At 36.0% G+C, this 11,669-nt stretch overlaps 1 protein-coding gene across 5 annotated transcripts; it reads right to left on the bottom strand.

Annotated features, from left to right (window-relative positions):
- Positions 1-332: 332 nt before the first annotated feature.
- On the bottom strand, positions 333-11,366 carry LOC136854466 (corrinoid adenosyltransferase MMAB-like). 5 transcript variants are annotated; one of them, XM_067130754.1, is made up of 7 exons: positions 11,260-11,366; positions 9,073-9,261; positions 8,289-8,420; positions 7,403-7,524; positions 6,508-6,635; positions 5,106-5,230; positions 333-4,149 (listed from the first exon to the last, which is right to left on the bottom strand). In XM_067130754.1, the coding sequence occupies exons 2-7, from the start codon at positions 9,180-9,182 to the stop codon at positions 3,996-3,998; spliced, it is 771 nt and encodes a 256-aa protein (XP_066986855.1). In that variant the 5' UTR covers positions 9,183-9,261; positions 11,260-11,366; the 3' UTR covers positions 333-3,995. The 5 variants fall into 5 exon arrangements, with proteins under 5 accessions (XP_066986855.1, XP_066986859.1, XP_066986857.1 ...); XM_067130758.1 differs by having other exon boundaries at positions 11,234-11,268; XM_067130756.1 differs by having other exon boundaries at positions 11,242-11,268.
- Between the last annotated feature and the right edge of the window lie 303 nt (positions 11,367-11,669).

The raw sequence follows: 11,669 nt of genomic DNA, 5'->3' as shown, positions 1-11,669 counted from the left end.
TTGCTGTCTAAAACCCTGCAGGGCTGAAAGTGCTCTGATGCTTGGCTTCACAGCCCAAGTTTCACGATTCATTCAACCATTTAACTACGGAAGATTCTTATTTATTTCCAGTAACCTGTTTATCTTTTGTTAAAGGTATGCACAGCTATCAGTGCATGACAAAAATGTCTGGAAATGTCTTGGCAAGTACGTACAAAATCATATCCTATTCAAAATATCGAGAACTAAACAAACATATTGTATGTATATCATCAAAAACTGACTGCTCTTAAAACTCACTAACCAAACTCTTGTAAATCAAGCAATTTGTAAGTCATTAATAAAATGCAGTGTTTACTTTCATAATAACTTATTTATTTTTTACTTTCATGTGCATGCATATATAAATTGTATATGTCAACATGACTTGTCGTAGTATTTTATGTGTCCAAAATTTTATATTAATATAATCAAGTTGATGTATGAATTGTAGCCTATTGTTTTGGTGTGCAATATAGCCTAGGCTTTTGTGCTACAGTTGGGACATGCCACACACACAAACATTTTGTGGTTTTGTACTTAAAGTATGATGCAACTCCCTGAAATTAGGCTAGAAATCGGGCCCTTCAAAGTCGCATGATACAAGAGAATATACGGTAATGCCTTACAACACCATCACAACAACAGTTTTTACAACAATTTTCACTAACAAAGATAATCTCTATTTCTGTACAATATAACACTTACAATGACTAGATTAACGCTAGGGTGATCCCTTCAACAGTAGTGCTGCATCTTTCTTGACATTAAGGGTAAATAAACAGGCAAAGTGTTAACAAACACAGTGCTGTCAGAGTATAGGACAACAGTTCAAGTGTCCAATCTTACAATGGTCTGTACACAACTTTCTTTAAACTTGTAAAACCGATGCACAGTTTCCATGACGAACTGTTCAAATTCGAAACTTCCAGTCCTAACGTGCACAGGGGCAAAACATGATAGAATATATAATAAAAGGAACTCTTTAAAGAGCACCATTCAAAGCTGCTGACAATCTTGTACAAAACGTGAAGCTTATGCAAGTTTCACAATAACTAAAAGCACATTTTCCTTAAAACGTTTCATTAACACCGTTTACAATTGCAATGAGCACATGATCACATGAGTGCACAATATACATTACTGTAGTCATCATCACATCATGCTTCAAGCTCATTATGCACCATGCAGCCTATGCTGCAATTTGCAAGAGCTTGACAAGACTACACACGAAGAATAAGTTAAAACTGTTGTCTCCTTGTTACCTTATTAAACTGAGGAGACTGCAGGCCAGATCCCTGAAAACTCGGCAAAAGTCAGGCCCAAGAGAAAAAATAAATGGATGGGACCTGAACAATAATCCTTTTACATTTAAACAGACTGAAATCCAAGTTTCACAAAGTTCAGCATTACAGCTGCCATACACATGTCGTTATTAAAGTTTACATTAATTTCCAAATCATTTCTGAGAGAGGAAGAATTGATGCATATTCTCTTCCAATAACAAATTCAATTCTATCTGTTTTGTATCAAGTGAAGACAGAATTCAGCTAGGGACCCTATCTGTAGTAGTCTACAGCAATAAACAAGTAGTATTTTTATTTTCTTAACTGTCTTACATATACTAAACAAAGCACCTGGCCGAGGTGTAAGAAATCTTTTTGCTTCTGTAAACGAGCAATGGTCTTAACTTCCAAATACTAAACGTTTTTGTAAACAAGTTAATTCTTCATTGTCAATAAATTCATACAAATTGGAAGAAGGTAAACACAGCCTTCTGTACATTTTCAGTACCGACAAAGACGCAACATGAAAGATATTCTGTATCAAAATTCTTCTGTTAAGAAAGTCTAAATAAAACAGCAGTGATTGACTGCAGATTAGTAACAGTCCCAACCACTTACAATCAGTAACAGAACGCTTCTTGAAGAAAACTGAGAAGGGTACCAGAGCTGGTAAATTCTTTCATGTTTGACTTAGGGCTTACATTTATCTTAAAAACATACTTATAAAAATGTCCCTGCTTTGAAGCCTGATGTTTGACAGCAGTAAAAGTCTATTTGTCATGCATCTGATCATGTGGAACGGTTGTCAGTCCAGAACGAAGGTAGAAAAATATTACTATACAGGTGCTTTGAATAACAAAGTGTTGACACTAGTACCAATCGTCTTATAGGTCAGGCAACAAGTGCCAACTTCAATATAACTTTACATTTTTAACCGTGCCCTATTAGGCTCTTATACTAGCTTTGCCCATACAAAGTAGCCTGCCATGTGGTTTTTGCAGTTGTAAAAATGCATATCTTCCAAATTTACCTATCATTTTTTCATTTCAATGAATGTGTAATTGTTTGTACACCTTTTGGTTAACTGTGATTAATAAAGTTGTATAATAGCATCATCTGCTCCCAAAGATGTGAACTTGTGAAAAATTCCAAGCATTAATATAAAAAAATACCACTAAATGAAGTTTTGTACAAATGGTTCACATACCAGGATTCAAATTGCAAACCTATTTTTGGACTACTTATCATCAAGAAGGCAACAACATTAAGCTGGAAAATGAGAATACCGTAACTAGTCCTCCTAGTTTCCAAGAGGGTTGGCTCCAAATTTTAAGGATTATAATGGCATCTGGTAAATCAGTTTTGGTAGAAACTCCCAATCTGCTTGTGTTCATGCTGCTGAATGCTATACTCTAAACTTTTCATCATTGATCTCAAGAACAAATTGCAACATCGCTATATTTATGAAGCCGAAGGGACCAGCATTGATTTTCTTTTAGGGGATGGTAGAAATGCTGACAAAGGTTTTAAAAGCAGTATGAAAGGCTATCAGTATTTCTGTGAAATAGTCTTGGGAATACCCAAATTGTTGGAACATTTGTTTTGCTAAGAATGTTTTGAAAATCCTCGGGTAATAAACGATTCCCAAAAGAATGTGCTGATGAAAAACTACATTTGCATCACATCCCAATAATTGTTATCCCCTCGCTGAACAACAAAACTTGTATTGGTGATACATGTGCATATACTGGTTTAATGGTCTCTCAAGAGAGACTTTAATCATCATCATGCCAGGAAAATCATATACAGCGATAAACAGGACTCGATCTTGGGACCACCAAATTGTGAAGCCCAGGCAAAACCAAGTTTCTTCTTTGATCCCACCTATGGATTGATACATCCTAAACATTACAAACATGTATGAATTATTCTCAGGGAATCTATTAAATCTGGGCTTCTTGTCACATATTTTGTTACAGTCTAACGTAAGGGACGCCTTCTTATGTGGGGTGGGGCAGTGTTTCAAGAAGATCCTGATAAGGAGGAGACATGCACCACCTTTGGCGATAAATGCACAACTGAAACCAAGGTCTTTAAAATTGTTGGTGGCACATATTCAAATGAGTTTTGCAAATTTGCAAAGGACAAAGTTACTGAGGAAAGTTGGAATAATAAAGTGTCATGGGTTACTGGGAGATGGAAGAACACTTGATTCTGAATGTATTAATTTTTAAGGTTTTGGTTACTGGAAAAGTAGACAAATACAGGAGTACAGAGAAAAAGTTTTGTGTCAGGGTTATAACCATTTCCAAATAATTCTCCATTTTATGAAAGATTGCTGCACTTACACCAGATTAAGAGGTCGTGAGCTTTCTGAGGGCTGCATAATTGGCTCCATGTCCCTCTCATTTGCAAATGCTAAAACTCTACTAACATAAACATCTCATTTCGTGAAAATTTACCTAGTTTATACAGTGGAGAAATGGTCAAATTTTCTAAGGTCTGTATAATTGGCTCCATATCCCTCTCCTTTACAAAAGCTTAAACCATTTAAAAAAACATATTTCTTTTTTTAAAATGACCTAGCTTATACTTTACTAAATGAAGTCTGACATTTTATCTCTTGGTAATCTGGGACCTAATTTCCTTAGATGCTAGGCAAACAGACTTTTACTGAACCTGTCACAACCTTTAATTGTCCCCCCCAATGACCTGTTGACTTTCCGATACATCTTTGTTTACTTTCCTAGATGACGCTGAAGACTGTGGCCGAAAGTATATCGTTTCCTTGTGTCCATCTCTGAGAGAAGCATACCTCGCTATGGTAAACAAATAATCACTCAACCTGAAAGAGAAGATAAGATATGAGAAAAATAACCTGCAGTAAAACTGAAAAAATGGAATGGCCAATTTGTTAAATTAAACATTGGAGCTTATGGTTCAAAGTGAATAAAAGAATTTTACATGCATTATGAAGACTACATGAATATTTTAAAACTTAATTTTTATTCCATAGATGCAAAGCTTTTAATCTAATTCAACCTTGACGTTTAGGTAATGGCAGACAATAAGGGTGTCATGCACCTTCTTGAACTGGCTAAACACTCAGTACCTCCCCAAACTTGAGGAACCCCTTCGCTTATGTCTCACCCATCATTTCTTTTTATTCTTTGACCCTACCCATGGTGTGGAAGATGTGATCCCAGCCCATTACCTGTACAGACAGTAATTAACCTAATTTGTGGTAAAAAAAATCCTGTCATTTGTTTAACAGACAAAAGAAAACTGGATGCTAGCTAGCAGCCCTGAGCATCCTCTTAATTTACTTCTTGCATATTGCAACACTGGTCAACGTTGAGGGAATTCTGCAGACACTTTCAGATTGAATTTCTAGGACTGCCTAGCCATTTAAACAATTTGTAACATTTAATTGATTTATTTTGCTCCGCCAAACCATCTCCCCATTTGGCTCCGATGACATAAGAGTTTCAGACTTAGAGTTTCCCAAATATCTCATCTTCCCCTGGTTGAAGAATAACTCATGAGAAGACCAAATATGTTTATAAAGATATCACTTGGTACAGGCATATCTAAATTTAATGAATCAATTTAGTCACTCTAGTACTGAAGGCATTCTCATGCTGAGACCGTGATAAATGAGGATTCAACATCAAACTTACTTTACTTTGTTCACCAATATTTCTAATTCTACCAAGAAACTTACACTTTTTCCCCCCTTCTTCTGGTCCTACCCCTTCATCAAGTGTTCTTCTGACATATCACCAAGAATAATAATCTTACCTGTTAATATAAATCAAAACCTGCTCGTCTACAAGACCTGTAGTCGTCAGGGGAACAATGGACCTCTCGGCCCTGCGGCAAACTGTTCGCGCTACGTGTATAGACGCACTAATTCGTCCTCCACCCTTAAGAAGAAAAAGAGAAAGTACAGTGATTATGGTTGGTGAAGTCTACCTGCTACCAAAACGAGACATTAATTGAAAACATGGAGAAACCCAGATGTTCGTGTTCATCAGGAAAAAGGGGCACTGCTAGAAGACAAATGATTACTGGCATGTTTACAGAAACTGTCTGAAATGAGGTTAACTAAAATAACTGTATTAAATTCATCTATTGCCAAAAGAGCATGTGGATTTAAACAATCTGCATTTACAACTACAGGACTGGTGCAAAAAATTAGATGGACATAAATAACTGATAAAGCTCTATCTTACAGCCCACAGACATTGACATTCCACTCAACACTAGGATCTATACTTCGTTATCCTTTGACAAAATCTTCCTAGAAAGCTCCCTAAGCATCCTAAGGAAAATACTTGTAGACCGTATAGGATAAATCTGCAAAGTCCATTCAGTATGTCCATACCAAATTCTCAGGCCTAATGGCAAATCTGAACAAAAGCCTCCCTGATCATAAGAAATAAAAATTACCAAACATAAGTACACCATATACTCTACATATCTTAGAAAGTTCTCTATCACCATATTTAACATCTGAAGAATGATCCAAAATCAACAGTGCTTCAACTATAGTTGAAAGCTGTACGACACTGAACTTCCTCTGAATACTTTCCTCCTACAAAGAGGGAGATTGTCCAGTTAGTAATAAGGCAAGCAACTCTGCGATCACAGTAAGTCTGTAAACGTCATTAAGCAAAAGGATGTAGTAATTTGCCATTTTTCAAAAAAATCACGCGTCAGTATTACTATTATATCGTGACTCAATAATCTGAGTGGAATGAGACTGCTATTTACTTATATGACTTTTATTCTTTGCTGCGCACTGACCCTGCAGAACTTTGATAACTTCTCAAAGTGCTTCAAAACAGACTATGCAACTGAGGACCAATATCACTGCAGCATCATCCCCCAAAGGAGACAAGAAAAAATTACACTCTGATCAGGCAGTACCCTTTTCTCTAACATCTGGAGTTAAATTCTGATACAATTTAGTAAGTTTTCCCTCTGTCCAAAACCTGAGTTAAAATATTCCAATAGTCCAAAATAAAAATTCTGCTGAAAACTCATGACAACCAGAAAGATCTAGACTCATTAGAGTATAGTCATCATCTTTCATTTATTTGGATAGATGGTCGACATTTCAAACAGAGTTGTAAGGCAACTGTTTGTTTGATATACCAAGAATTTACAACTAATATAAACCACACTTTATTCAACTTACCGGAAGGATAAAATTGCTGAGGGGAGGAAGGAGTGATGTGTACTGATCTATCCAGCTCTCCAGCTCCAGAATGTGTCGAGGATTGAAGGATAATTTCTCCTTAATTCTTTGCTCTCTCACGGGGTCATCTTGATGATGAAACAATAAATGAACTTATATTATTAGTTCAAACAACCGCATGCCCATACATTAACAAAGATGCCTACAAGACCTGTTTACTTCTCAGAGGAGTAAACATACCATTTTAAACAAGAATAATGTATTATTAATTCCCAGAAAGAAATGTCACCCCAGTAATGATGAACCCTACTCCTCAACTCAATATTCAATCACTGTTTGTAAGTAGTAGTGATTTGGGCAGATAATAATTATCCAGTGAGATTCTACTATTAGACAGCTAAAGAGTCTTTCTATTATTAGTATAATCTAATACTAGATTTCTCTCTACATATGACTATTTTTCATTAGTCAACATATATGAAGAAGAGTCTAGTATATTCTCTATACATTGTTCTTTGTAAGGTATCTCTATATTTGATAACAATGGATACATAATAACTTTCATTTAAAATCACCAAAATATAATGTGAGCTTGTTTAAATATGAGTCAATATACCATGTGTCTTGGAGTGCTTATAATTTCTAAAGTAGTGTCTCAAAGCTACCAATGGTGAGTTTGATAAATCCAGTTGTAGAAATTATCACACCTAAGATGCTTCTGCAACAGACTCATATAAAGAAATTATAAATATCAAGCTCAAAGGGTAAGAATGTCTATACTTCAAAAGTAAAAATATATGGGTAAAACTATGTAATTTTGTACACTTACAAATAATGATGGCATGCCTTGCTTAGCAATTAGAGTAAAATAGCTTCGTGTGGATACGGAACTTACCGATTATCTCCTGATTTCTGGGGGTAGCTAGTAATGTAGAAATGTCCTGCAGAATACACTGTATCCTTTCCAACTGGTCAACATAGTCGTGACTCTTCTCTTCTGCAAATTCTTTGGCTAACCTATAAATTAAGGCCACAAATAAAAACTTAAGTCTGTTACGACATTTCTTTTAACTTAAATAAATACATAAAAACAATTCTTAAGGCTAATAAAACCAGTATGTTTATAAAGCCTGTATCATTGTTATTGCCATGTAGTTTAACCAAAACACTGCTTTTTAAGAATTAAAAAGGCAATTAATCACCATATCACATCATTCCATCAGACTATGACATCTCTGAGAAACCTTCAGCAACACCACTGACATTTACGAGAAACAGAGACTATAAATCCCAATATTAAATCATACAATCACACTATATTTAAATACGTACATAGAATAAAGGCTTTTGTAACCAATAAAGTCTTTGATTGCTCTACTAATAGGTAGAGCTATCTAAGTCCTTCTTCCATTTCATCAAAGCTGCTGCTACTTTTTTGCTTTTTCTGATTACCATTTGAATTTCTACTTCACAGTTCTGGTGTCCCAAAGGCTTTAGAAATGTTTGACCTCTTCTAAGATCCTCCCACCTAACAAAACATGGTTCTCCACGTTCCTCTCATCCCTATTAAAAATTGTGACCAGTTCATGACACTATCTGTTACATTTGGTACACAGTACAGGCAACTGTCGCTACACGAATGAAGAAGGATTGTCTATTTTCCCAGAACAAACCTAATTAAAAACTGAAGTACGTAAAACTGAAAATTGAACGTACAAAACACATTTATGCAGAGTAACACAACAGTTGCAAGTATAGGGTAAAACTGTACAGAACCTCACCCAATATGAGAAGAAAGTTCGTCTGTTGTGCCCAGAGCCTTGAAAAAGTCGCTGTCCTTTGGAAGTCGCTGTCCGGAGAAGAGACTTGTCTGGCCTTTATCCCCCGTGCGCGTGTAAATTTTTAGATCGTTGCTGCAACAGAGTTTGTGGTTTTACAGTGATGGAGAACATGGATGTTGCTGCTTAAAAATCCCAGCAATAATGAAAGGAAAATCTCAACTCTGAATGAACAGATAGATAAATATTTTCACCCAGTTTCTGAATGCTTTCCAATACCCATATCAAAACAATATACTATAAGACTGCACCCACAATTAAATAATGTCAAAAACGAGTTCTCTGTTTCAGGCATACAATCCATTTCCTTAATAGTTTTATTAACCTGTTAATGAACATAAACAACACAGAGAGCTTAACAACTGACAAAGTTAAAAAGTAAAAAGTATGTGATATGTGCAAAAATGGAGAAGATGAACTATATTCATATGGACAAGCCCACAAGGGCCATTTATGTACTTGTAATTCAAACTTCCAAAGAATATGGTGTACCTTTAAAAGAAATTGAATCAGATACCAGGAAATACAAAAAAGAAGAGATCAGTGATTAGAAAATAAAAAAAGATATGTTAATAAATTGCTAGATAAATATATAACAATATAAAGAAATGATTAATGTCTGCTTCTCCAAGAAAATATTCAATTCTCGATTGGTTCCGGACACAAAAGCCTAATTAAAATACGACTGTTGTCTGTTGTACAAACACAAGTTGAATATTACACTTACCTACAATGTCTGGTGAGATTTTGAAAACCTTTGAAGGAACTGCTGCCAAATAATAACCTTTGTGTTCCCACAACAGCCCTGGTACACTGACACAGGATTCTCAAAGACATGCTGATGTTTTACAGTGGAGAATTCTCCAAAATTGTACTTTCCATAAATTGAGAATTTAATTTCTAACGTCTCCAAAACCTGAAATGAAACAGCCAAGATTAAAATGACATACTAGTGTTCCTTCCTTTGAATTTATGATAAAACTTAAAAACAAGATTTTTTCTTATAAAACTTAATTTGCAAAGCAAAGTTTGGCCCTATTTGTAAACTCTTTAAACAAAAGTAGCAAAGTGTCATGGAGTAGATATAAGTGGTATGCTCAACGTGAGGCTACAGGCTAACCCATATGGTGGTGCGAGTGGGGCTGTTATGCCGTTTTATATTGGGGCTGTTTTGGGTAATTCTAAGGAAGACTTCCGTATGGAGATATTGTCTATCAATGAAATTTTTTTAATGAACAATACAGAAAAGAGTGTATATGATGCAGTACAAGTGAGATAACTTGAAAAATTTACAGAAATAATGTAAGAAATTTACTGTCTTTAGTTTATGTTTTTATGGTGATTCCTGAGAAAGTGGTACTAAACACGATGTTCTGCAGAGCTTTTCTGCATAAAAACATACACAAAAAATGGAAAATTTCTCAGGTTATTGCTATAAAATTTTCACGTTGCCTCACCTGTACTGCACCATGTACATCCTATTCTATCTTTTAGCAGAGCTAGTTGAGGCCGACAGACGCAGGTTCAGCCGGTGGACTAGAACCCACTCTGGTAAAAGTATGGGGTTGCTCTGCATCGGGTATTATACTTTTAACTGACGTTTTCTGTAGTACTGTAGTTGCTTATTAACAATTTACCGTTATGTTTTGGTGGTCGACTGTAATCAACCCATAATTAACCTCAGAACTGATATGCTGGGCATCCTGGAACGCTATCGTGCATGTGCAGTGTTATAGGGGAACTTTCGGCAAAAGGCGGAGTTCTCTTCACCAGGGTTCGGGAGACAGAGGCCCCCTCCCCCGACAAAGTAACACACCCTGCTAGGTTAGCTTAGGTTAGTATAGTTCCTTTTATAATAGGTTTCCTCGGCCAATCCCTTCTCGAACATATGACTCCCTAGCGACTCAACAACAACGTGGCAGTCCGTGTGGAGTTACCCTGTGGTTTTGCCACCTATTTTCCTGGCAAAAATATTCCATTAATAAACAATATCTCGAAGTGGAGGTCTTCCTTAGAAGAATGCGGAGTAAGGGGTCACAGCTTCCTTTTAGGGAATGGCAAATGAGGTTAGGTTAGGTTAAGGTAGGTGCGGTTAGGTTGTACTTCCGGGCCGAACTCCAATTCCACATGAGGGCTAGTGTTAAACACAGCGAAACAGTTATTCACCTACAACGTTTAGCCGTGTTTAGTACGAGCCCCTGGGGGAGGCCAAATGTATTTCGCCATGTTTTGTACTAGCCCCAGGGGAGGGGGTCAATTGTATTTTGCCGTGTACTAGCCCCAGGGGGAGGTCAAATGTATTTTGCCGTGTTTTGTACTAGCCCCAGGGGGGGGGGGTCAATTGTATTTTGCCGTGTTTTGTACTACCCCTGGGGGATCAAATGTCCCTTCAAATGTCCCTAGGATTAGGTGCATTTTGCAAAACTGAAACTTAGCAAAAATCGTCAATTATTTACATATTTTATTTTTATAGTTTTAAATATTAGTTTGCAAGAAATATATATATATAAATGTTCTAATTTTTTATGAAGATTCGAGATATAAAAATCGAGTGGGGTCATTCGGACCGGAAACGAACATAACCCGTTAATTCTGCTAGTTGGAATAAGTTAGCTTAAAAACAATAATATTTTTGTTATTTTAAAGTAAATAAAGATTCTAGATATATTAAGGCCATTAAATAACCCTGGACGAACCTAGCTATGTAAAGACGTCAACCTTAAGCCCTTAACCTAACCACCACTAAACATACGCCTATATATCTCTAGCCTTTACATATCTCTAGCCCTTAAATATCCTGCAGCACAGATCCTGCGACACTTATTAAATAACGACTGTTATTAATAACAAATAACGACGACAGGTCGAGAATAACACAATAACGAAACTCAAATACACGTCCTGGGAGACCTACTTTCCTACCGGATTCTTCTTCGGTTACGTAACAATAACAAATAGCAACAAGAAGATCTGAGGGTTTATGGGGTTTATGTAATTCATCACGTAGCTTTTATGTAATTTATAAACTGTATTTTGTGGTTTATTTGAACAGTTTAGGTCTTCTACGTCTTAATTGGTCTTTGAATGATATTTCAATGTCGTCAAGTGTTCGCATCTATTTGGTTCCTAGGAAGAAGAGGCATTGCTATTCTATACGGCACCCTCTAGAATAATATCTACCCGCTACAATTAGGTGATATTTCTCATAAACAAAACAGGTTCGCTTTTATATAATAGGAAGGAAATTGAAAGACATACTTCTTTATTATTTATATATACATATATACGATCACATACTTCTCCATTACAATCACCTACTTAATT

This window comes from Macrobrachium rosenbergii, chromosome 29, assembly GCF_040412425.1.
Source record: "Macrobrachium rosenbergii isolate ZJJX-2024 chromosome 29, ASM4041242v1, whole genome shotgun sequence".
NCBI classification, from domain to species: Eukaryota; Metazoa; Arthropoda; class Malacostraca; order Decapoda; family Palaemonidae; genus Macrobrachium; species Macrobrachium rosenbergii.
This window is presented reverse-complemented; position numbering and strand designations above follow the sequence as displayed.